This window comes from Ixodes scapularis, unplaced genomic scaffold (genome assembly GCF_016920785.2).
Source record: "Ixodes scapularis isolate PalLabHiFi unplaced genomic scaffold, ASM1692078v2 PGA_scaffold3__209_contigs__length_174095766, whole genome shotgun sequence".
NCBI classification, from domain to species: Eukaryota; Metazoa; Arthropoda; class Arachnida; order Ixodida; family Ixodidae; genus Ixodes; species Ixodes scapularis.
Genome location: NW_024609868.1, coordinates 104003944 through 104030872, shown reverse-complemented (window position 1 = coordinate 104030872; position 26929 = coordinate 104003944). Strand labels below are relative to the sequence as shown.

General features: G+C 46.6%; 1 protein-coding gene and 2 pseudogenes across 1 annotated transcript; all 3 read left to right on the top strand.

The window, feature by feature from the left end:
* The first annotated feature begins 3091 nt into the window (after positions 1–3091).
* On the top strand, positions 3092–4015 carry LOC121045835. The gene has a single exon (XM_040499177.1). The coding sequence runs from the start codon at positions 3092–3094 to the stop codon at positions 4013–4015; it is 924 nt and encodes a 307-aa protein (XP_040355111.1).
* Positions 4016–4381: 366 nt separating this feature from the next.
* LOC115330328 lies at positions 4382–8817 on the top strand (annotated as a pseudogene).
* A 246-nt stretch (positions 8818–9063) lies between these two features.
* The window catches only part of LOC120836643, a 40899-nt pseudogene continuing 23033 nt past the window's right edge, over positions 9064–26929 (top strand).

Here is a 26929-nt window from a genome sequence, read left to right as displayed (position 1 = left end):
AAATACGGCAAAGGCATTAACTGCTAAAAACGCCGTGCCAGGTAGATTTTACATGCTACCAAAAATTCATAAAGAAGGGAACCCAGGCCGTCCCATTATATCTGGATCAGGAACCCTCACCGAACCAATATCTAGCTATATTGATAGCTTGATTAGGAACATCCCACCCAGCTTCCCATCTTACATTCAGGACACGAACCACTTCCTTAGAGAAATTTCTAAAATTAATATCCCTAGAGATGTTTTTCTCGTTACGATGGACGTGTCGTCTTTATATACGAACATCCCCCACAATGATGGCATAGAGGCCCTTGTGAATGCGTACGACACTCGCAGGAGTGACGATTTACCAGATAAGCATGTCGTGGCTACACTCTCGAAACTGGTGCTTGAGTTAAATAGCTTTGAATTCAATGGAAGTTTCTTCCTTCAAACCAGCGGCACTGCAATGGGAACGAAGATGGCACCTAACTACGCTAATATATTTATGGGAAATTTAGAATCCAACTTTTTGGCATCGCGTTCACTTAAACCACTTTTCTATAAAAGATACATTGAAGATATATTTCTTATCTGGTCGCATTCGGAAGAAGAGCTTCTCGAGTTCATTAGAGCTTTTAATTATGCGCACCCCTCCATTTGTTTTACACATAGTTACTCAAGATCTGAAATTACCTTTCTAGACACAAGAGTGCTAATTAATGACTCTAAATTGGCCACTCAACTGTACCGAAAACCTACGGACCGTCAGAAATACTTGCACTACGACAGCTGCCACCCACGGCACTGCAAAAATAGCATACCTTATAGTCAGGCTCATAGGTTTAAACGTATATGTTCCAACAACGACGATTTTAAAATAAACACCGATCAATTACGCCAAGTCCTGAAAGAACAGATGTACCCGGGAAAAATCATAGACGATGCGATCAATAAGGCACAGGTCTTTGATCGTCGCCTCTTGTTGAGTGAGCGGAGCCCTCAGACAGAGGAGCGTCGGGCGAACCTCGTACTAACTTTCAACAATAAGACTCCGAATGTCGCACCCATAATAAGAAAACATTTTAACATTTTACAACAAAGTGAACGCCTCGCAAGGATTATCCCCTCCGTTCCCAGAGTGGTCTACAGACGCTCACGCAATCTTAGGGACGCCATAGTTAGGTCTAAGACAACTTACACTGAAAGCACTGGCAGTCGCCCTTGTGGAAGAACAAATTGCAACGTCTGTCAACACGTGACACCTAAAACCACGGTAGAGAGTACGAATTCCAATTTCACCTACATAATCCACGGAAACTTAAACTGCAGCACAAGTAATGTGATATACCTCCTCACATGTGGCACCTGCGGTAAGCAGTACGTGGGCCAAACCAGCACACCTTTCCGATTGAGGTTTAACAACCACAGGGCGCATGTAAATTCATTTCCCAAACTCCCCCTTTCAAAACATATGGCTTTACCCAAACACACGTTTGACAAAGTGGACGTTACATTTTTACAATCCAATTTCAAAAGCAACCGTGATCGCGAGCAGAGAGAATCGTATCGTATTTACAAATTTAGTTCAATCCGGGCCGGTATTAATGAAGATCCAGGTATAATGTCATCTCTGCATGCAATCTACCTTGATCCCCCTGTAGCGGAGTGACTGTAGCTAATTCAATCGCATTCGTTCAACCCTTTAATTTTTTCGTGTACATTTCTGTATAACCTGTCGATGACTCAACGGGTCATGACCTTCAACAGGCATCTTCCACCTGTTGCTCCTTGTTGAATGTTCTGGGACTGTGGTTAACACTGTTATCATTAGGACTTTCTTTTTTTTTTTTTTGCAGGAGATTTGTTTATGTTCTTCGGCCGAGCGTTTGCCTAATTTAATGCGTGCGCTTTTTTTTTTTTTAATGCAGAGGATTTGTCTATGCGCGTTGGCATTGATTTACTCTGTGTGCTTATTTCAACTTTTCTTTCTCTATTTAGGAGTTTTTTCTATGTGTTTTGGCGTTATTTACTGTGTAAGCTTATTACATCCCCCCCCCCCCCGCTTTTTTTTTTTTTTTGCTTTCTTTGACTTTGCGTCTTTCCGCGGCGTGCGTTGCTGGCCATCTGGGCCGATCCAACTATGTGAACGTTACTGCGCCTTCCGCACGTGACGTTCCTGGGGTCACGAAGTCTGACGTGGCCTTTGGTTTGCTCCGATGGCTTGCGGCGTCTGCTGCGGCCGTGCGTGGAGTGGGGGGAGTACAGCAGCGTTTTTTCACTTGGGCTCTTTTACTTGGGCATTTTTACACGTGATCTGACAGGTGACGTGGCCCGGGTGGGGAAAGCGAAAACAACCCTGTAACCGACTCTGGCAACCAGTCTTGAAGAAGGCCTGTCTCAGGCCGAAACGTCGACTCACTAAATGCTTTAAAACTCCAACAACGTTTCGAAGTGCGACTTTATTACTTTATAGTCTTCGGCATCCTACGCTGTCTTTTCTTTGTCTATATATAAATAAATAAATATATATATATATATATATATATATATATATATATATATATATATATATATATATATTTATATATATATATATTGTGGTGAACGGAAAAAGACGAGAATAAAGAGGACCGACGACTGGGGGGCGAGCGGGCACGCGGGGCAGTCAGAGCTTGAACACCGCGAGAACTGGCGTTCGTTTTCTCGTCTCCACATTTGGCGTCTTCAACGTGGGGCCCGACATCACCGCAGCTACACGTCGACACGACCAAGGTAAATCTATCGCGCTTTGGCAGCTCGCGCTCGAGACCAGGGACAAAATCCTGCCGGAGAGGGCCCTCCGATTGAATGAGACCCACATACAGTTGGAGATGGATCCGATATTGCACCATTGGGGTCAGCTTCAGCGCCAGATATCGCGCACCCCGAGTCGCGCGAATTGCAGGCGGAGAGGCGCCCCTCCCCGACACCGAGAGATGCCTCCCCTAACACTGACGGTCCGCCGGTAGGAACCTTTCAGGACCAACTTCCCCTACTTCTTGCCGGTATGATTAGACTACTGCAAGAGCGCGAGGCCATATCTAGACTTCTCGTACAGCCAGCTACAGATATGCCGCAATGGCGGCTAGAAATACCGAAATACGCTGGATACGCCGACACAAAATCAGTCGCCGACTTTCTTTTAGAGCTTCGCGACTATCAGGAAGCATCCGGTATATCCGAGGTAGCGCTGCTGGCTCGCGTCCTCCCGGTCGCATTGACAGGGAGTGCGGCAGACTGGCGCAGGAGGCAGCAATCGTTCTTGAACTTCGACGACTTTGCAGAACGCTTCAGAAGCGAGTTTTTACCACCAGGTTACGCTGAACGTATCCGGGACGAACTTCGGGCACGGACGCAACGCAGAGATGAATCTTTAGTTGAGTTTGTGCGCGCCCTACAGACGCTCTACGACAGCGCCGAACCGAACGCTTCGCCAGCCCAAAGGGTTGCACGGGCCATCCGACAAAGCCATCCGCAGTTTCACCCTTACTTGCGAGGTCGCAGCTTTTCAAACTTAGACGCTATGGCCCGGGCGGCCAGCCAGAGTCAGGCTGACATTATGGCTGAGCTCAATTATAGACCACCTCACCAACCTGAGGACTCTTTGGAACCCTCAAGCGCCTGGTCCGGCAGGACACCCTACCGGGGTGCTGCAGATGGCCGAGCTCAGTATCCGCGGCACCACCCTGGAACAATGCCGCGTGCGCTCGATCCACACGCGTACGCTCTGACGCAAGACGCCCATGCTCTTCCCGGTGGTCGAGCCTTGGTGCAGAGACTTGGTGCTCCGCAGCCAGAAACGCAGTATGAGGCACGGAGATGGATCACGGACCGGGACAGAACTAACTATACGGCTGCCATGCCCCGGCGACTCCAGCCATCCCAAACTTCGGAGCAGATACCGTCACCTCGTTGTTTTCAATGCGGTGGCGTAGGTCATTTCCTCAGAAACTGTCCGTCTTCTTCTACAGCCTTCAGTCGGGAAACGAGGTAAGCCGGTGATAATGAGGGCTTGCCAGTCGCCGGTGAATTTTCAATCCAGGCCAGAAGTCTCCCGCACCTTTTGGTCCTCACGGTTCCGTGAGGCAGCCATGGTTACACGAGGAGACCCAACCTTCGACCTGCCTTTCCACGATGGCACGGTCATTAATGCTGGCCGGGCGAATGGAAACGTGTCCGAGGACCAGGCTTCGCAAAGCCAGTGGTTCCTCCAAGACATGGAGGTGCCGGACGAGGCGCCTCCCGTGGCGCCTCCCGAGTCCCGACATGTCCGAGGATCCCACAGCGGCTAACGGTGGACCCTTCGGAGACATGGAGGTGCCGGACGAGGCGTCTCCCGTGGCGCCTCCCGAGTCCCGACATGTCCCAGGATCCCACTGCGGCTAGCGGTGGACCCTTCGGAGACATGGAGGTGCCGGACGAGGCGTCTCCCATGGCGCCTCCCGACATGTCCGAGGATCCCACTGCGGTTAGCGGTGGACCCTTCGGAGACATGGAGGTGCCGGACGAGGCGCCTTCTGTGGCGCCTCTCAACATGTCCGGGGATCCCACTCCAGCAAGCAGTGATTCTCCCCCAGATGTTCCCGGAGTCACTGAGCATGACATCGCAAAGCTGAGTATCTCATCGGAATTGAATAACGGTTGTAGGACTAGGACCGTTCGTACATCTCGGGACAATAACCCGCGACATGTCAAACCCAAACCACGCTCCAGTAGTGAGTGGATAGGACGGGCCGGTCAATGGGTTGCCCGCTTCACCGCAATGATGACGGCACTAAAAACATGGTTTAGCGTCCGTCGGGTAAGTGGGCCATCATCGGCAGTGACATGGAAACAAATTCGCGCCAAACTGCTTTGGCCATTTCGTTTTTGTGCACCAGTCGATCTTGTTCCATCTCTTGATGCGACGCGACGAACCAGAAACGGAGCCAGAGAACCTTACATCATAGTTGACATTGCCGGGCAGAAAATTGCAGCCCTTTTAGATACGGGTGCCACAATATCTCTTTTCGGAGACTTTGTAAAACAATTGTGCAAAGACCGTAGTATATCTATGCGATCCTCACAAACAAAGTTGCGTATGGCATCGAACGAAGTAATATCCGCTAGCGAAGGAGCTCGCTTGCAACTCTCCTATGATGGACGGAAATGTCGGCAATACGTTACTTACCTGCCAGGTCTCGCTTGTGGCATCATTCTTGGGAGGGATTTTATAACCAGAGAGGGCATCATCCTAGACCTCGCAATGGGAGAGTACAGGTATGGCTGGAACTCAACCCTTTTAAATTTTCCAGTGAGACCTCAGACAATACCAGTGCGTCTCCCACGAGGCGAAGCACGCCGTTCTGAACAAAATGCAGGCGTTTCGCAGATCACCGACGTAGGACAAAATATACGTGTAGCCTTGAGTTCATTCTCTGGGACAGATATTCAGCGCGAACGTCTTGCGAAAGTGCTGAAGCCGTTTTCTCACATGTTCACTGAGATTCCCGGGAAGACTAATATACTAGAACATCAAATCGATACCGGGATGCCTGACCAATTCGATTCAACGCGCGCCCCTTGAGTGTTCATAAAAGAGAGCTGCTCGACCGCGCGTTAGAAGAAATGATCGAGACCAAAACGGTACGCCCCTCAAACAGTCCGTGGGCATTTCCTATTGTCCTGGCGCCCAAGAAAGATGGAACAGCGCGTTTATGCGTGGACTATCGACTTCTTAACGCCATAACGAGAAGGGATGTATACCCTTTCGCATCGATCTCGTCCGTAATGTTTGCTCTGGGATCGGCAAGCATTTTCACCACTCTTGACTGTAGTAGAGGGTTTTTCCAGATTCCTGTCGCCAAGGCTGACACTCATAAGACGGCCTTCATTTGCCAGAGGGGTCTATTTGAATTCGATCGACTTCCCTTTGGCCTGTCTAATTCTCCCGCAAGCTTCCAGAGGCTCATGGACACCGTCTTGGGGGATACCAAATTTAACTGTGCAATGGCTTACATGGACGACGGAGTGGTGTTTTCAAAGACCTTGGACGACCACATTAACCATTTGCAGGTTGTTCTGCAGCGGATGAATGATGCAGGACTAACGATTAACCCAAAGAAGGTACAGCTGGCGTCAAGTAGGGTAGCGCTTCTTGGATTCGTGGTGGAGCATGGATTCCTTCATCCACAGGAGAAGTTGAAAGCAATGATAGAATTTCCCACTCCTCAGGACAAAAGGAGTCTACAGCGATATCTCGGCATGGTGGGATCCTACCGCCAATTTATATCGAACTGTGCCGATTTGGCCCGACCTCTTCATGAGCTGCTGCGCCGGGATGACCCATGGAATTGGACTGCAGCTCACGAGGAAGCATTTAGAACGCTGGCAGTCGCCATTGCCGATACAGCGTCCCTCAGTCTTCCCGATCTCAATGCCACATTTGTGCTACAAACCGACACCCGCGAGTACGGACTAGGAGTAGTGCTTCTGCAGGAACATAATGGGGCCTTACGACCCGTTGCATTTGCGAGCCACACACTGTCGGCAGCGGAGCGTAACTATACCGTCACCGAAAAGGAGTGCCTAGCAATAATATTTGCCCTAAAGAAGTTCGATATATACCTTGACGGAGCCACCTTCACAATTCAGACGGACCACCAAGCGTTGACCTGGCTCAAAAATCTTAAAAACCCAGCAGGACGTCTAGCTGGATGGGCTCTCACCTTACAGGGATACAATTTCTCCATTGAGTACCGGCCTGGCAGATCCAACATTGCGGCTGACGCCTTGTCTCGCGCCCCCCTTCCACCCCAGGAAAAGGAAGAAGCGACGGGGTTGGTCGCTGTTACTAACCTGAAACTTTCCTGGGGTGAAGTTGTGACCCGGGAACAGCTGCTCAGAGCCCAGCAAGCAGACGATATGTGCCAGCAGATATCTACGCGGTTAAATCAACCCAGTTCCAGGGGACAGGACATGACTGATGCACACACAGACACCTACGTTCAGAGTAACGATCGCCTTTTACTTTGATACATACCTCAAGCAGATGAGGGTGACCCTACCACGTCGCCATTTCGCGTAGTCGTGCCGAAAATATTACGAGGTACTTTTATAAGTTACTTTCATGACAGTGTCCTGGCAGGTCACAGTGATGGAAAAAAAAACTACCAAAAACTCTGCCGCATTGCAACCTGGCCTCGAATGAACCGCGATGTCTTGCGTTATGCCCGCAGCTGTCCTAAATGCCAGACAGCAAAACCCCGAGGCGGGAAACCCCTGGGTTTCATGCAGTCGGTTCAGAGTCATCGTCCTTGGGAAATTGTTGCGTGTGATATCATGGGCCCATTTCCACGCAGCCCACAAGGCAACAGGTACCTCCTTGTGGTCACCGACCACTTCTCCAAGTGGGTCGACCTTCATCCCCTGCGTCAACTTACGTCCAGGAAGATATGGGACAAACTTCGAGAAACATTTTCCTGGTTTGGGTATCCTGTTGTCCTCTTAACAGACCAGGCCACCTACCACACCAGCACTGTATTTGAAAATTGCTGTGAGATTCTCGGTATCCAACATAATTGTACTTCCCCTTATCACCCCCAGGCCAATATCACTGAAAGAGTAAATCGCAACCTCCGGGCAATGCTAATTTTGTACACTAACGAACACCCCGACTGGGAATCTTATATCCCAGAGATGGCCTTTGCTACCCATACCACAGAAAACCGAACAACGGGATTCACGCCGGCACCATTGAATTTTGGTCGGGAGCTAAGGGTACCCATGGAAAACATTATAGAGCTTGCACCAGATGCTCGCACGCGCCAATCACACTCAAGGTTTGCGCAAAGACTCTGCGGTAATATCCGGAATACAGTGACAATGGCCCGGGGGAATATCGAACTAGCCCAATCACGACAACGAACCCAATATAATAGAGGCCGGAGAAACGTCGAATTTTCTGTCGGAGATCTAGTTCTCCGACGCACTCTGCCACTCAGTAACGCCAGCCAAGGATTTTCCGCTTCACTCGCCAAACGACTGGAAGGGCCATTCGTGGTCGAGACGCGAATTACACGCCTCGCATATCGATTACGGTGCCCCATAACCGGCGCACGCGTCGGACCTGTTAACATCAATGACTTGAAACCTTTTATTGAACGTGGGGAAGAGTTTTGAGAGTTCAGTAACGTCGTCTCCATCTTGTCTTATTGTGCCTCTTCCTAACCTCGACTACCTGCAGCCATGCCGCCAGACCGACCGTGGTCACGGCCACGCTGCCCACCCCCGCGGCGGTTGTTTTACCATCGGTAGCGCTCCCACGGCAGCGGCAGTCTAGGCCATCGGCCGCCTCCTCAGCACCCACGGCGACGCCCCCGAACCCATGAGGTTGCGACGTGGTGCATCATGAAGCATCACAGCCTCGTGGGGTTCGCTTCCCGCCTGCGCTGGGACCAACAGCCACAGGTCCCACAAGGACTGGCGCCGGCCGACGTCCCAGAACCATTCCAGGGACGCACCCTGAATGAGCTTTGCGCAGAGGACACGCCGTCGACCTACACCAACGAAGAGCGTGCCGGGTTATGCGCCCTGTGCCACGTGCCCATGATAGCGGGGGAGAGTCATCTATACGGGGCCCTCCACACTGAGCGTCGCCAACGATAAGAGAACAAAGCATCGGCAGCAACTCGGCCGCTAACATCCGCCGACGTCGAGGCAGCGCTCATCGTCGTGTCGAGATCGTGCCTCGGGAGGCTTAGGGCGCCTAACCAGGCAGCACACGCACACGAAGATGTCATCATTGACGAGTTTTAATCCGCCTCCCTGCTCCCTCCCTCCTGCCTCATTCATCAAGCCAACGGCCCCGAACACGGTATAGAACACCAGGACCACAGTGAACGTCTCCCGTTTCAGCGCAGGCGTCGAGAGTCAACACTTTGCAGTCGAAGCTCAGAGTGCCAAAAGCCAGAGTTTGCTTCCACCGTCCTTCCCGACAGCCGTCGCGCCACCCCAAGATCTCGGATTCGCGCCCTTTCAAAGGTCCTTTGGACCGCACGTCAGATACCGTTCGGAGTCCCAGTACCATCGTACGGTCCTTCGTTCATCTTCGAAACGCTCAAGACTCGCAAAACCGCCATGGGAGCCTCCTTGGTCGACATCATACAGTCCGGCGTCGAGAACCTCGACAGCGACGTCGGCTTGTGCGCCCCGGATGCCAAGTCGTACACGCTATTCGCCGGCCTGTTCAACCCGGTGATCGAGGACTACCACGGCGGCTTCAAGGCGACCGACAAGCACCCGCTCACGCACTTCGGAGACCTCAGCACCTCGGTCAACGTGGACCCCCCACGACCAGTTCGTCATTTTCACCGGCGTGCGCTGCGGACGCTCGTTGCAGGGCTACCCTTTCAACCCGTGCCTGACGGAGGCCCAATACAGCGAGATGGAGGAGAAAGTGAGCTCGACTCAGCGTATGCTGGAGGGCGAGCTGTAGGCCACCTACTACCCACTGGCTGGCATGGGCAAGAAGACGCAGCAGCAGCTCATCGACGACCACTTCCTCTTCAAGGAGGGCGACCGCTTCCTGCAGGCGGCCATCGCTACCGTCAAAACCAAACGCTCCCTTCCCCCGAAGTGGGGGAGGGGAATGTGCAGGGAACGGAAAAAGACGAGAATAAAGAGGACGGACGACCGGGGGGTGAGCGGCCACGCGGGGCAGTCGAAGCTTGAACACCGCGAAAACTGGTGTTTGTTTTTCGTCTCCACAATATATAATGTAGTGTCGAGTACCGTCCGACGGCACTCTTGCAGAACGTTCACGTGCCGTGCAATAGCACTCCACTCACGTCTTCAAGTGCCGTCCGAATGTCTTATGTAAAGCGAATTGTCAAAACGAGTTTTTCAAAGTTGTAGCGTAGCTTATTGGAAATTGTAGCATAGCTCGCCTCATAGGCAGCGGACCCTTATTCGATCCACAGTGTGGGCTTACTTTTTTTAATTTTTTTCTCGAACATTTTGTTTCGTCAAGGCATTTGGCGATATTTACGTCATTCCTTTTTTACCATTAACACTGGGGAAAAAAAAAGAATGTTGTCGACGAAACTTTGCTTAAAGGGTCCCTGCAGCAACTTTTTTATCGGTTTTTAATTTGCACCCAACTTGAGCGCACTGAACGTAGTAACTTAATCTTTTCTCAAATTTCACTTTATTTTAAAAGTTATAGGGAATCTAGAATTACAAAAACAAACAAACAATAACCTCCTTCATGACGTCGTAGGTCCTGGCTTGAGTGGCCGTGAACTAGAGGAGTAGTGAGCTCATCGAGCGCTCACGGCTGCCGGATTCCGTGTCGACGGCTCGAGAGGGTGCCACTAAAGCATGTTCTGGATAGGCTGTATGAGGCAGGTGGCCAGGGCGGCTTGCATTGCATTTGCTGCGCGATTAAGGACTAATTTGGCATAACACTTCATTGGTCACAAACTACAGCAAACACGGTGTAAAGATCGGTTCAGAACGGTGCCACTTCGGGCTGCCATACCGCCAAATGGCCAAATCGACAGCCAAGCCCGCGCCGAAAGCCATCGGATTGCTCGGAACCGGTCGGATCCTGGATATGGTACACGACCGCAGCGCCGCCGCGTACATCCGGGACCTTTTTACGCTCGGTGTTCGTCGGAGCCTCATTCCACAAGCCTTTTCTAGTATGCGCCGTTTTTTCCGCCGCTTGGTGGCGGGTTTGTCGACGAGTCTTTTCTTGTTTCCGTACTTAATAAACTGCATTTGTTTCTTTTCTGATCTAAATTACCGAACAAAAACTACTTTCATACATAATTGAAACGGTTCGCGACACTTATATTTTGTATTTCGACTAAAAAAAAAGCTTTTAGCGGCTCTGACCAGTGGTAAGCCCAGAACCAAAGACGTCACATATTGCGCGCTTTCGGCAATGCGGGTTGCCCTCGTAGGTGGAGGAGGTTTTCGCGTCTTCCGGTTAAACTATGACTCACTTATATTTAGTTACTCTCTCGGTGCCCGCTGGCGTGCCCGAACCCCAAGAGACGTGGAAACCGCAAAGAAGGTAGGCGCTTAAATATGATTGTAGGGCCCCTTTAACAAAATGGTATCGGCGTCCCTTTCCGGAGGTACATGGGGGACAGCGGGGCTTGGTATGAGACAGAGGGGCTGGACGCTGCGAGGCGTCATGTGCAACGGTGCCAAGTGGGTTAATAGTTTTGTAATTAGCAGCCGCATACTGTTGCCGCGAGGCGGCATGAATGTATGCGGGGGGGTTGGTTAACGAGCTCCCCAGGGATACATGTGCTGTTCGACTTTCTTTCGGCCGGCACTTGTAGGCGCGGGTGGAGTGCCGTCGGACGGCACTGTAGACAGCCAAAAAACTACAGAAAATGAGGTGTTTCAAACAACTTTCTTGAATATATCATGAACTGATTTTTCAACTACTTCCTCGTCAGCTTTCCTCCTCAGTACATAAGCAGAGTGAGAAACCATGTGGTCGTATTTCACTGAAACCCAAGTTCTGCCAGCAGTCTGAGAGCCGGCATGGACAAAGCCCTACATAAATGTCACACTTCACATTTCTGCAAGCGCTGACAACCATGAAGGGAGCGACGGGACAAGCGAGGGGCGACCCTTTTTGCTATCGCTCAGCCGCACGACGAGGCACACTGCATGAAAGCGACAGGAGCAAGCGACTAATGTGATGAGCGACGTTTTCTAGTAATGCAAGACCCGAGCAGCGTTACAAGCGACAGTGAGAAATCTCCGTCGCTGTTGCCGATGCTCGTCTCGTTGCTCACTAAATCGCTTACATGCGGACCAGCCTTAATTTTCTGAAAGCGAGAGACACGTGCCACGATTGAGTACCGTGCTGCCACTCACTTCCAAGTGCCTCTCATTTCAGTGCTACACTGCCATTTGCTTCCAAGTCCTGCACGGGCCTCCTGCTCAGGCGCTTTGATGCCACTTACGAAACTAGCACAAACTCGTGAAGGGGTTTTAGGTGGGGTTAGCCATCCGGTGTGTTTGCCGCACCATTTTTTACGGTGCCTCAACAGTCCACAGTCACTTCACAGTAACAAGTTGGGACGCCATGATGACAGCGGCACTTGTGCCTGCTTGTCTTATTCACTAGAGGTTTGAAGACCAACTGTAGACTTATGACAGCATGACACTTTCGGTTTTGTAACATCATTGTTGCTTCCTTGGGACAACTCTTAATACATGGGAGGAACAAGATGGCAATTGCACCAGTGGGGAATACGTCCAGGCACTATACCTCTAATAAAACTTGCTTGAGCATCTGTTTATTATGATTATCTTTACACTTGCAGCGTTACCTCCGAGGGGGGTTTTTCTACCAGAAGAAAACTTTGACTGGGCCATAGGCAAGGCCAATTTCGACTCGCGCTGCTGATTTTGTTGTCGCAGTGCGTCTACAAGGGCGAGGACCTGGTCAATAGGAGTGTGACAGGCCAACCTTCCAGGCGTGACAAAGTATGGCACCGTGGCAAGGAAGCTCATTACACCTGTCAAAGTGGATGCAATTCCAGGTGCGTGCCTTGCTGCATGTCCACCTTCCCGGCTCTAAACTATGTAAAAATTGACAGGTTGAGCATCGTGCATTATATAGGTTTTATAGACCATACGCGAAATAGCTCTTGGGTATCATCATCATGCCGCTCGGAGCGACATGTGGTGGGTTTTGATATCTAGAATGTGCAAATGCCACTATACCTCGTCTGGCCTCAGCATGAACTAACTGCGAAAGCTGTGCAAGCGCAAGCGGGTAGCCTTGGCTGGAGGATGGAACCGAAGTATGTGTGCGTCCACAGGTTTCCAAAGCCAACGGTAGGAGCTTCCGAGGGTGTCCCAAGCATGCACCAGCAACTTCGGGAGGATACATGGGCACTGCTATCTTGGAAGCACTTTCCAGGATTAAAGAAAATGAACACAGTTGGCAAAAACTTGAGTCTTAAGGCCCGTTCACACTCTTGCAACCGAGTACGACCGAGAGAGACGAGATCTGTTAAAACTTCTTAAAAGTTCTTAGGACGAGGGTACACACTGGGCATTCTTGCGCCATCTATACGGTGACCCTGGAACTGCATTTTGCAAAAGCGAAGGTTTCGCGAAATTTCCGAGGTCAAACGTGTGTAATACCTGTAAGAAATGCTTGTTTATAAGGTTGACAAAAGTTTTTCGAGCCATGAAAGAAAAGATGATGCGCAAGAGAAATAGTAAATATGTCGGACCGCCAAGTTTACACTGCTACCCAATAGATGGCGCCAGTGTGTCCTCTCGTTGTAAGAGTTTTTAAGGAACCCAGTTTTTAGAGCTCGCAAGAGTATGAACGGGCCTTTAGAAAACGATGCAGTGAACTGAAAACTTAACAGTTCATGCGTTCTTGGCATTTCATCAGGTTTTCGGCAGGCCTCTTCACGATGTATAATATGTGCATTACTTTGGTATTTGTTGATTTTTCTGGAAACAGGTGCCAGCAGGTACGGGCATAGACAATGGTAATTATATTCGTGCATCTTTACAACTTTTTTTGTTATTTTATTTTAAAGCTTGCTATTTAGCTTTGAAAGAACTTTGTGGATCCCATGGCGAAGTTGCAAACATTATATTGGTGCGCCCAAAACTAGTCCAAGGTCAGATCTAATGCCAAGGCATCTAAAAAAAATAATGTGACCAGAAACAATGTCATTTATTATGTTGTTAAGCTAGGCCTCGCAAATGTTAGCCAAATCGGGTCCACTAATACCCACCCATGTAGGAGGGTGTCTTTAGTGCCCATGCTTGTTGTTTAATTAGACCTTGAACATGATTCCTTACTACATAGGACTTGCATTACGAATGAGGTTTCTATTTAACGGTGGTGTTCCTGTTTACCAGGGATGAACAGTGTTTTAAATACAAGTATTTGAAATACGTATTTCAGATACTTTCTGTATTTTGCATTTGTATTTAATTACAAATTGGGTAATGTATTTGACGTGTGTATTTAAATACTAAAACGTAGGTATTTCAAATACAATTGTAATTAAATACAATTTTGTGGGCAAAAATACATCCCTCAAATTTATGGTCACGACTCATTTTGCTCATCCTAATACGTGTCCAGAGAACGAGGAAAACTATGCTCTGCACCGAATGCAGTGTCTCTCAATCAAGCACAAGCGTTTAGTGAGTTTGTGATTACCGTGCTAGTCCAGGGCAAAAATAGTGACGAAATCGACGTTCACCGGCAGGCTGGCTAAATAAGTGCCTGTGACAACTTGTGATGCTTTCCAGCCTGATTTCCATCCATAAGTGCCTGAAACATTCTAAATGCGCGGGTCGTCCAGATTTTCGTAACTGGTGCGAGTCCCAACAATAAAACATTCTCTGACTAGGGCTGCGTGTCTTGGTCGTCTCGGTTCTTTGTTGGTCTATACCTAAATGTAATCGACAAAAAAAGCTGCTCGAAGCTCTGTACTTTTTTCACCTACTACGTCCAAGCTGATTACATTTTTTGTGATTATATTTCTGTTACGTTACTAGAGCCTCGAACACTAACTCCCGAGTGTGCGATGCAAAATTAAAATGAGATACCCAGAAACCCGTTGCAGGTGCCCCGAAGTCGCTGACGCAAATTTTGAGGAATGTATTTGAAAAAGTATTTGGAGGAGACCAAATACATTTGGTTGTATTTGTATCTTGTATTTAAATGATTTTTTGGAAGTGTAATTAGATTTGTAATTAAATACATTTTTGAACAAGTATTTTGTATTTGTATTTCGATACAAATTTGCATGTATTTTGCCCATCCCTGCTGTTAACAAACCATTGTATTAGGTAGGTAGAAAATAAGAGTGAAGAAGTGAACTTTCGTCTTTAATGGCAAGTAGGTTCATATGGAATCATTTTTGCTTCAGTGGAGGCTCAAGTATGCACGACACTGAAGGGACTTTTCTTTCAGTCGACGGAGACAAGGGTACCACAAGAGCTAGCGAGGGAAAGAGAACGGGACCTGTTGGTGTCAACGCCTTGCCGCCTGCGTGGCTGTGCCCCGAACCGTGCAGTTTTTGCCGAGGTAAACAATTGGGCCATTTGAAAGTTTTGCGTTTTTGCGGATAAAAAAAACATGCCTCACTTGCATGCCATGCTGTAAACAATACAATGCAGCACTGAAATATGTGAATTGCAGATGATGGTCACAGGTAGGATAGATAACCTCTACATTCTCAGAGTTCTGTGGACAAGGGGGCTGCCCAAAGATTACACAGCAGGATGGCACCCCTCTACAGAGCACCTCTTTATGTCGGACCATAGCCTCCTTTATGCTGACAAAACCTGGCAGATTGCCACGAGAAGCGGTCGCCGGAATGGAAAAGGTGGAGTGGCATACAACGGAGAAGAGTCTCGCCGCAGCGGACGCGAAACACGAAAAAAGTATGTTTTGGGTCCTCGACACTACAAAAGCTGTGTGCTGACGTCCAGGTTCCCCGAGGAATGGCTCTTTAATGCTCTGTGTTACCAAATCCTCACGTTCCAAATCTGTGACCAGGCACTCTAAGACTCCGTCTTCGGACTGGCAGGCTTTGTGAGTATAGAGGTGCTATGGTCATACTCTAATTCACTTTGCTCCTTTTTTTTCAGTGGGAGAGCATCTTTTTGTTTGCATTCTTAAAAAGAGGGATAGGCTTTTACGGTTTTAAATTGGTGCGGACAACCACTAACAAGCTCTGTTTGCTGTCGTCAGGGCCTACGCTATTCTTATTAATGCCGATCTTCGCAAAAGAAAACAAGGTAGGGGAAGGGACAAGAGCGGAAGAAAGCCGTGCCGTTTGCGTGGTCGATGTAACTACTCATGCTAAAGATAAATCACATGCAACTATGGTTGTTTAAGATAAATCTGCTTGAAAGGGTGTCTTCGCTATGTCAATCTGTAAACATTTTTTTTTAAAGCTGGAGACCAAGTGAGATAAGTATCATCCGCTGTCTTCTCAGCTGGTTATGTCATTATTTTATTAGGAGTACTTGGCCATGACTTCAAAGCAAACCAAAGACCAGATTCGGGCTCATGTTGGAAGGCAGTTCTTTCCTGCCAAATTTCAAAAACATTTATCTAAGCAAAGATGATAAACAAATTACTATTAGTTTTAGTGTCCCACCATTTCTGCATGCAAAAGATGCCTATATTGGTAAAGCACACGAAATGTTATAAGATACTTTGTAGTGCAGAGATGCATTATTTTGTTACTCAGATGAAAAATTGTGATGATTACTACCCTGTAGTAGGCCTTGTACATGAAGCATTCCCTCACATGCACACAGATGTTAAGGCAAGCTTTAAGCCCTCTCTAAATTCCATCGTGACTTGCTTTCGTTACAACTAAAAAGGGAGCACAATAAGACGGGGACGAGAAAGGAAGAAACAAGTGCTCACTACCAACCAGTTTATTCAGAAAAAAGGCCTTCCCTTCCTTCCTTGTCCCTGTCTTAGTGTACTCTTTTTTTTCACTGCAGCCCAGCAAAGAATTTTATAATGCTTTCTTTCACTGTACTAGACAGTTTCAGTAGATAAGCCCCAGTCTTGCCTAGCACCTAGCTTATGCAGGGTGCTGCAGAACAGGTTCAGCTGGACTTGGTACCCTCCCCTCTTTCCTCAGTAGGGACCATGCGCCTTGTGCTTCAAGTGCTCTCAGTGCACTTACTGATTTATTATTTAAGTTCCCTTTGAGCCTTAAATTGATATTCTTTTAAAAGGAAAAGCCGACAATAGCAGCAGCAGCCTCTCCCGCCCCTCCACTCTATCTCTCTCCATGGGAATATTTTAGGTTCCTCCTGGTGGCTAAAATAATTTTGAATGCAATAGTCTGCATTTTTATGGTGTCCATCCCTACCGAAAAATCCGGTTAACTTTTCCCTATCCGGATTATGGAACCGGAAATTTGTTTCTGGAAACCCGAAATCCAGATTGCAGACAAAGGAATAATTTTTGAAAACCTAAATTCCAGATAAAATCCAGATAGAATCCAGATAGATTTCCGGTTCCATAATCCGGATAGCGAAAATTTAAGCCGGATTTTTCGGTAGGGATATCTGTAACCTGATGCATCATCAGGGTGTCTACCAACCTGAAATTCTCAGGGAAATCGTCAAAAAGTTGGCTTCATCAGGGAAAATGACCACTGAAAGTGGAACGGCGATACGGAACGAAGCTTGACGGTTGCGCATGGGCACGACTATGCTGAATCGTGTTTCTGAATTATGATCCTTTGACCGAAAAGTGGTCAGGAAGTTTTTATCAAAATAGTCAAGGGAAATTCTAGAAAAGTCAAGGAATTTGAAATCAGTAATTTGGTAGACACCCTGATGCAGCGGTTCCACCGTACGAAACACTTCACAATCAAGTGAGAATTGGGGAAAGCAAAATATCGAAAGGCAGCAATGGGCGTCTGCCTCACTTGCCTTCACTCTGCTGCATGAACTTTCCATCTATGACACTGTGGGCACTTAATATGTCCTCGATAATTTTACTTTGCTCACCTACAACTTCGTCTGACTTCCATAATTATTTCTTATCATTGGCTTTTTTTCCACGACCCAGTAAAAACTTTCGGGAACCCTGCATTACTTTTCACTGGAAAGCACCCATGGACATCTGGCAGCATGTGCGTTGTCTGCGAGGACCTATGAATCGACATTCTGGACTTTCCAGAAAGAATCTCTCGGGTATTAGCCATGTACTGAGCATAGAAAGGTCAGTATGTGGGGGGGAATCGACGAAGCACACTTTTTGTGCTTGAGCACCTCATGGGTAAAAAAATACAAAGATTTCGGTAAGAGCTGTGAAAGTTGTGATAGCACTCGGAGCACATTCCTAGAACAGGGAAATAGAACTACCAATAACGGTTACTGTTTTAATATTTTCCATATGTATTTGGTGAATATTCCAGCTATAATACGAAGGTGTGTGTGTTCCATTCTGTACCTAAACTTCTGTTCGATTTTTGTTTTGTGCATATTTTGATATGAGGATTCAAACCATAGAAGAAGAAACTGCAAAAAGAAAAACAAAGCTTTGAAAAAACAGCAAGTAGGCAAACAAAGCTTTTAGGAAACTTGTTGTCATTTTTTTTTATTCTAATTTAGTCCTCAACACCAAGCAGGCAAAGCAAGCCTTCACAAAACTTGTCATTTTAATTTATTTTCGTTCTTGTCTAATAGTTATACCAGTTTTGTGTATTAGTATTATTTATTATGATGTTATTTGTTTAGGTATTGTGATAAAACCACTGTGAAAAGCCGAAGCAGGCTTTTGAGCCAATATGTATCACATTAGTTTCTAATAAAGTGATTGTTTTAAATACCTGTGACTTGTTTTGCAATACCTGCATGGTAGGACTCATGAAGTTGCATTTGCACAAATGGCAGTGATATGAGCTGAGAGAAAACAGCTATCTTTATTGTTAAATTTGAAGATTCCCGCAATTTATTGCCATCCACCTGGCCACTCAAAGCAGGCATGAAGCAACAGATTATGCTCGTTCACACCAGCTCTTGCCAATAGTCTAGACATGTGATAAAAAAGATATACAACCTATTGTGAATGATAAGTATAATCAAAATAATAGAAAGTTAAGCTGCCGATTAAAAACAAAACTTTTACTTTTTTTGTTGTGTGAAAATTCCAATGTAAGAAAACAATGCTGTCCTGAAAGCTCCTGTTGTGTTTCATGATAAATTTTAGAGCAGCATTCAGTTCATGCATCGTTAAGACCATTATCACTTCATTTTTCCACATTTCATTACAGGAAATTGTAAGATATCAGTTCTGCATTTCGACGTTTACACTTGCAGACAATCGATGTTACCGTTTCTTTTAGGTGGAATCCAAGTTTCCATTGCAACCTTTATACTTTCACGCAGTTGACGTTACTACCCTTGTTTTAGGGAAATTCAAGTTGAACCTTGCCGGCGGCAAGAAGTCTCCTAAAGATCACAATGTTTCCCTTTGTTCAACAAACTGATACATGGCTAGGGCTGCTATAATCCAAACAAAGTGAGAGTCAGCACTGACTCTTTCGGAGAGTCGCTCATACACTCCCATGACTCTTTTGCGATAGGAGTTGGGGGACTCTTCATAAAAGGAGGGTCCTCACAACTCTTGTTAGAGAGTCACGGGGATTAATAGGAAGGAGTCGTGTGACTCTTTTTCTCCGTTGGATAAGAGTCGTCAAAGAGTCGCAGTTGACTACGTCACCTGGAGTCGCCCATACACTACCATGACTCCAGTGTGGTGAGAGTCGCAGGACTCTTTTTTAAACATCAGTCATGTGACTACAAACTGGAGTCGTGGAGGAGTCAAATCTGTAGCGCGCAAAGACTCCCCACAGAGAGTCGTGGCGACTCTCTTTAAAAAAAGTGTCGATGGACTCTACAAACTGGAGTCGATTCTGCGGCGCGCCAATACCCCCCAAAAAGAGTCATAGCGACACTCTTCTTTTGAAGAGTGTATGTGCCCGCCGTAAAGGGAAAAAAATGGTAAAGATAAATAAATAAAGACGTGACTCACGATGGAAACGTTGATGGGCTCAAAATTCTCAAATTCGATGACAGCCGTCTTCATTCCAGTAATATCCCCCGTGCCGCTCATGGCAGCCGATCCTGCGTCGCTGAACACGTGAGGTCCTGTACCACCCAGCGTAACGAGAATGACCTGCACCTTCGACGAATCCGTGGTTTTAATGATGTGGTAGGCCTTTGGTGCGGCTTGATTTTCTGCATCTGCCATCGCGACATAAATACTAAAAAAAATAAAAAAAACCTTGTGAGAGGTGAGAATGATACATATAAATCTTGATATATATATTGATCAATATGTAAAAATACTCGCATTCAGACCATATTTTGGCGGAGCATGCAAACTTCCAAAACAGGAAGCAATATGCTTATTTTGGTGAAAATACCGCTTCGCAGGGATCACTGGGTCGGTCACACACTTGGGTTTGATTCGAATCGACCCCAACTGGCTTCCGACTAGCGCTGTTGCAGTGCATCCGGTCGTAAACCGTTGCAAGTGGCTAACAAACCGGTCTTGTCTAAGTTTATCCTCCCTCATTGCAAGTGTGTCAACGGGCCGTTAAGTACTATTGTTTTTAGGGTTACCCTAGCGTGTGATTTTACTAGCTTTTGTTTCACGAAGAGGACTTCGGAACTGCTATGTTAGGAGGGTGGAGTGTTTATTTTGATCTTTTATCAAAAGAGGATTGGAGTTGGGGCTCGGCAGGTTTACAATTTTATCTTTGAACGTATTGAAAACTCGTGCACAAGGAAACAAGGACAAAAGGGGAAAAAGACAGAGACAAGGACGAAAGAGGAAGATCAAAAGGGGAAGGTACTCTTTTGTGCTTGTCTCTTCGTGCGCGATTTTTCAACATGTTCGACGTTTATGAATTCGCCCCACTTATAACATTACTATAATTTGAACTCTTTTTCTCGCGCTTTTGTTGCCGGCGGCCTCCGAACACGTTACCGGAAATACAATGTTAAGGGCTGTCAAAACAGGACGTGCAAATGCCGGGCACTGCAGCAGATTCGCGCGCTTCTCAAAACGCGTAAGAGTTGCGGCGCTCGCGTACTTTTTCAGTGAGGACGTCAACCACGTAAGCATCACGGCTCTTCTTTTTGCGTCGTGTAACTGTCATCACCTTCCCTTTATTGTTTCCAACAACAACCGTGGAGGCCTTGAGGACAGACAGCACAGCGTGTAGATCTCTGTGCGGACCGACGCGATGAAGACGCTCACCACTTCCTTCCAAGTTTGCAAATATATATATATATATATATATATATATATATATATATATATAAAGCTTCCCTCCCGACGGAAAAGAAAAAAAAAAGCTTTATGATGCTGATTAAGACAGGTGTGCATAAATCATGTGAAAGGCCGTACACTTTTCGGCGTTCTTCTGCTGGGTCTCTGGTAAAAGTTCTTCCCTCTGCTTCTGCAATTTTTTATGCTATCAACAAGCTCGCCTCTCTTTTCTTCCAAAGAAGAAGTGAGAGGCGCCTGAGCGTCACCGCCTCGCTACAGAGCAAGTCTATGCATTCGCTCTCATTTCTCACCAACACCAAGAGATGGCGCGGCATGAGATGCCTACACAGAGCCGTCCCTACATAAAGCGCTGGATGAATTTGATATAATTTCAAAGTACCGCAAGATGGTGCATGATGGGACACACTTCGGCCAAAAATGTCAGAGCGACGGCGCCGACCTAGTTTGGCGCGGCGGCGCGGTGCCTGCGTCTGCCCTAGACCCATAGGAGCGTGCTCGCAAACGGCGGCGTGTCACCAGCAAACTCAGCTGATAAAGAGGTGCGTGCGCGTCTGTATGCGCGATGCGGCTGCGCCAACAATGGCGGTGCGTCGCCGACATCCAATAGGAGCGCCCGCGGCACGAGCAAACGATTGCGGTACTTGGATAAGTCAGGATATCCAGCGCTTTATGCTCCCACGGCTTCAAGACCGAGAGGCTCACAACCACGCTAGGGCGCGCAGCGTTCGGGTCTCCCCCAGGGTGTAAGATAGACAGGTGTGGAAACGAGAGCCGAATGAGCGACCGGATTGTGTCCCCCTCGGTTTTCTCTTTTTCTGTGGCGCCATCTATGTGGAGCACCGCGAACTCTCACTCCGGCTGGGCGTACGGTGGCGACCGGCTATACTGATGGAGAAGGTTTCTCGTGGATTTTCAATGGCGGACTGTTGTGCTGTCGGTTTATTTTGCGCACTCTCCCATAGAGTTCCATGCGAATTCGATTTAAATTTTTTTCTTCGTGCCGCAACGCCATCTGTCGCAAATCGGGGGTACCCGCAAGCAGACGAGTACACAATTCCATAGACTTAATACACTAAACGCTAGAGGATCAGCTGGCGCTAGTGTCTACGGGGCTTCCGGTTGCAAATTGAAGCAGACAGCATGCAGTCTACTTCTCCAGTCTTCCTGCGTATTCCGATGGGAAAGCGCGGGTGAATTTTGTCTCGTCGCCGGAAAATAACATGAATAACGCTTGTTATTTCGGTTGTACCGGATAGTATGCACCTTTATTACTATTGTGAAAGTGTAATTGCTTTAGTTACAGCATTTTTGTTTTACCACTGATCGATGTTAAACTTCGTTATATTTCAGGCCCAAACCTCTGTTCCATAAAGTTGAAGCCTGGGCTAGGTGGTATGACATACTTAAAAGGTTAGAACAGCGCAAAAAACGACGGACAGGGTAAAGAAGGACACGGACAGAGCGCTGACTCGCAACTAAATCTTTACTGGACTCAATGGGGCAATATATACGCACAATTGAAAACAAAAAGAAGAAAATCAGCCTAAAAAACACTCAAAACAAAAGCACAAAAAACCAAGTATCACCTCTAAAAAGACAAACAAAGGCACGCGCTACAACCATGCTAACCAAGTGGCCAGAAAATGAATCTCCTTCCTTGATAAGGCAACGGATGGGCTGCTGACGCACATGACTCCCAATCTGTCTATTTCTAGGGCCTCCAAAATTTCACGTGTCAGCTGGTCCCGGTGATGTTTAACGACCTCGCACTGTTGAAACTGAGGCTGGCATCTGCAGTCACGGCAATGTATGCCAAGGTGACCGGAAGCAGCTGAAGAGAAGTTGTGAGCATGTTCCCTTAGCCTGTCGTTGAGACAGCGACCTGTCTGGCCGACATAACGCTTGCCGCAAGACAGAGGGAGGGAATACACAACTCCCTCAGCGCAGGTGACGTAGCGATTGCAATGCTTCATAGTGCAGACCCTCGCCTCCCAATCAGAGGGATTAACGGCTCGGCACTATCTAGAAAGCTTGTCAGGAGCGGTGAACAAAACGTCCACATCTCATCTGCCCGCAATAAGTTTGAGGTTATGGGCCACGCCATGCATATACGGAATGACATTATCTCGGCTTAAATAATGCATTCTGTTGATTAATACCTTAAATAAAAAAAGGTCCGCGGTATTCTTGGAGGTCGCGAAGTGGGAAAATCTTGTTTTTCGCAACAGTGCGCTCGTTTTTTACGCAGTGCGACTGTCCAAAGGAAACTCACTTCATCCAGACGCATTATACTTCCTTTAATACAACTAAGCATGCGGCTATGAAAATATTGCCCGTGACCCGCACCTTGATCGTTGTTTTAGCACAAAGCCCAGTATGGTCGAAAATTAAGCGCTGTTCACACTTTCGCAACCGAGTATGACCGAGAAGACAAGACCGGTTTTTAAGCCTCTTGCGTTGGCTTTGGACCTGTTCCGCAGTCGGACGTGCGGTCCATCGCCATCCCGAGAGGTTTAAAATCTAGGTCTTGTCTTTCTAGGTCCTACTGAGTTGCAAGTGTGTGAACGGCGCTTTTGTAAGACTCTTAAGTGGCCCTTAACCCCTTTCTATCCGGATAGGGTGAGTCGTTATGTATGTGACCATATGGCCTCTTACGTGGTAGAGGTTTGAAAGTGTAACCTTTGGGATGCGCCAAATCACGCTACACTTAGAAGCTCTCGCTGTGGCAATAGAGTTGCACATTTCCTCCCCTGACTGAGAAAGTTTGAAGTTCGTGACACTAGTAAAAGCTGACTCAATAAATATCCGAGTTTTCAGGCGAGTTGGTAAGAAGAAAAAAAAATGGCTGCGTGTTTAGTCATTCTGCCAAACGCTTTAAATGCGCCAGCTTTATAGAGTTCGGGAGGCTCTAAGTTCGGGTGGTGCCTAGGCCACAATAACCTTTTTTGTCTTTCAGTGCCTGGCCTTGCTGGGAGTTATAGGTCAGGTGGTACCCAGGAGGAGAGTTTAGTATAGCAACAAATTACGTTACACGATTGTCTCTTTGCGACCCTGCGCGCGTCCCTCTAGTACAACCCGATACAAAGCCTTTGCGTTTACTTTTCTGGGTCACCAAGAGAAGGGAAGCGCGCTTTCCTGCCCTAACCACACCTCCTCGTTCCGCGCGCTCTTCCTACCCCACTTGCTTCTGCTCCTGTCTTCCTTGCCCTTTCCACAGCCTCTTTGCGCCACGCGCTTTCTCACTCCACCTGGTCGTGCTCTTCCCGATCCTGCGTGCTGGGCTTCGTAGCTCAGTCAGCAGTGCATTCAGCTTCCACGCCAATGACCGGGGTCCGATCTCCGGCGCCGGTGGAAGCTTTTTTTTTTTTTTCAATATCGCTTTGCGGTTACCTACTGACTGATCTACACACTCGTGCTAGCGCAGCAATTAAGATTTATTGTCCATATAAAGCAAACTCTTTAATGGAGACAAAATGTAAGTAAGCTCCCATATCTCTGTCTTTCTATATCTCTCTCTCTTTCACTCTCTCTCTCTCCTTCTCTCTCTCTCTCTATATATATATATATATCTGTGTATATACACAATAGCCTTTGGGTCAATTTCAGGCGCCCTCCTGCTTTCTAAGAAAATATACAGCGTGTACGCTAAGGCTTCGATCCTACTTTGGATAGTCCACATGAACTGGGTTCCTAACGTATCGCGCTTGGATTTAATAAAAATTTTCCCGAAGGTGGTGAGAGTTTTTCAAATAGTAGCAGGAAGATAAATCAACCGAGTAAATAAAAAAAATATATATGTGTTCTAAATACCTTGCATGTCCACTTAAATAATATGGTGTATCACTGTGGTGCTTATTTGGGGGAAATGAAAGGAAGAGTAGGGAAACCAATAGTAGTTTATTTTCATTTCACATACTGTTCAGTCGTAATAAATGCCACAATACCCCAGAACGACTTTTTGATGAGTGCGCAGAGACAAAGACTTGGCGATAGTTTTTCCATGGACAGAATCGGTTTATATTTTCTTTCTTCTGACTTCGAATATTTCACGTATTCATACTCTCAACTAATGAATGCACACCCTTCGGGCACCTTTCTAGTAAATGCCAGCGCGATACGTTGAGAAACCGATTTTTGTTGACAGTTCAAACTGGGATCAAAGCACTAAAGTACAGTTCGCAGTTAATTCATTATTACACTTACCGATTATGTTCGCTTCAAACACTTAAATTCAGTGATAGTGTGTTAACCTTCCGTCAATGTCTTACCCATTATGCGGGCTGGTGCTCTTGTATCTTCCTTTCATCGTGACTTTGCCTCCAGCAGTAATCTTACAGAGCTCCTTGGCATTGGAGAACATATTCTGAGAAGAAAAAACTCATCGTGAGAGTTTAGCAAAGTCAAGCCTGCTTTCTGAGTTTATATGTATGACTCACGAGTATAATGTCTCTTTCGTCACTTTATTTTGTTTTTTAATTTGCACAGTAACACTGAAATAGGGGTTTTTGAACTGCAGTGCACTTGTATCGAACACTTTACAGAACTGAAATTGCTTCGAAATCAAACGGCTATTATTTGCATCGTACTTATGGAAACGTGAACGAGGAAATAAGAAACCCAACTCCGATATTCCCAAATGTACATTTCCAAGCAGAAATTTAATCTGAAATACATAAAGCATCACTTGTGAATACCGCTCAGGCCTTTATTACACAACGATGCTACAAGCGCGAGCTCCCGGATTTCGGCGTTCCTACCAGGCATGCTCGCTCGTGCAGTGCAGTTTTGTTTTTTAATTTCTTGTGTTTAATAATGATACATCATCGACCATTAACTCGTCCATAAAGCTGTTTGTGGACGATTTTGTTTTGTACAGTAGGGTTGACAGTGTCAGTGATTCGAATTTTTTACAGTTGTATCTGGATAGAATATCGGATTGGCGCAGGCTTTGGGAGTTAGGCTTGAACGTTGATAAGTTTTTGCAAGTCACATTCGGGAGAAAACGTCACCCCGTCTTATCATACTATTTTATTGATCATCATAAATTAAGCATTAACACTGATGTTAAATATTTGGGATTGCCTTGTCAAGCGCACTTCTTTTAATGTTCATGTCACTGAAACTGCAAAAAAGGCCAGCCGAACTTTAAATCTCTTTATTCGAAATTTCCACGGTACTCCAAAGAAACTAAGGGAGACAGCCTAGCGCTGTTTGGTCAGACCAACACTGGAGTACTCATCTGTTTGTGGGATCCGCATCTAAAGTACCTTGGAGATAAGTTAGAGAAACTTCAAAACCGTGGGGCGAGATTTATATCAGGAAACTATAGTAGAAACAATAGCGTTGCAGAACTTAGAATGTACTTGGTAGGGAAACTTTATTGATAAGACGCAACGATTTATAAAAGCACATACATAGAATTACCTAACTTTATTTTAAATCGTGTGGATCATTCCAGAAAGATAAGTGAAATTGTTTGTTTAACATATTATAACAAGTTTTCAGTTCTTCTACAGACAATCGCTCAGTGAAACCAGTTGCCTTAGTCTTTTTTTATTAATGACAACGTGGGAGCATTTACCTGAGGAAATTATCTTGATTTTTATTGTTATTTATTTTTAACATATGTATTCTCGTTCTCTACAGCAAAGGCTGCATATTCAAATGTTCTGCTTTTTAGTTCAGTATTGAGAATATTATACGATGTTAATAATAAGCTCAATGCGGAAGTTTCGGCGTTGCAGATTTTCTTTGTAAATTAAAAAAATAAAACATCTGAAATAAATTATTGAAATGGTGGTAATCCTGCAGGGCTAACAAATCTAAAGCAAAGCAGGTGTAAAGAGGGAGATAAATGTCAAGACAAACTGCGAGATTCACTCCGAAGAGCGGGCACATCGCGAGACTGAAAAGAAGCTTATTGTGTAATCAGCAAATACATTGGGTGACTGCAGTGGGTCCTAATCGGTAAAACGTGCCGGAAAAATCGACGCCTGCTCATTGATATCTCAGACTTTGCCCGAATGTACATTGAGTTGGTGAACTTAAAACACTTCTGAGATGGTGAAATTTTCG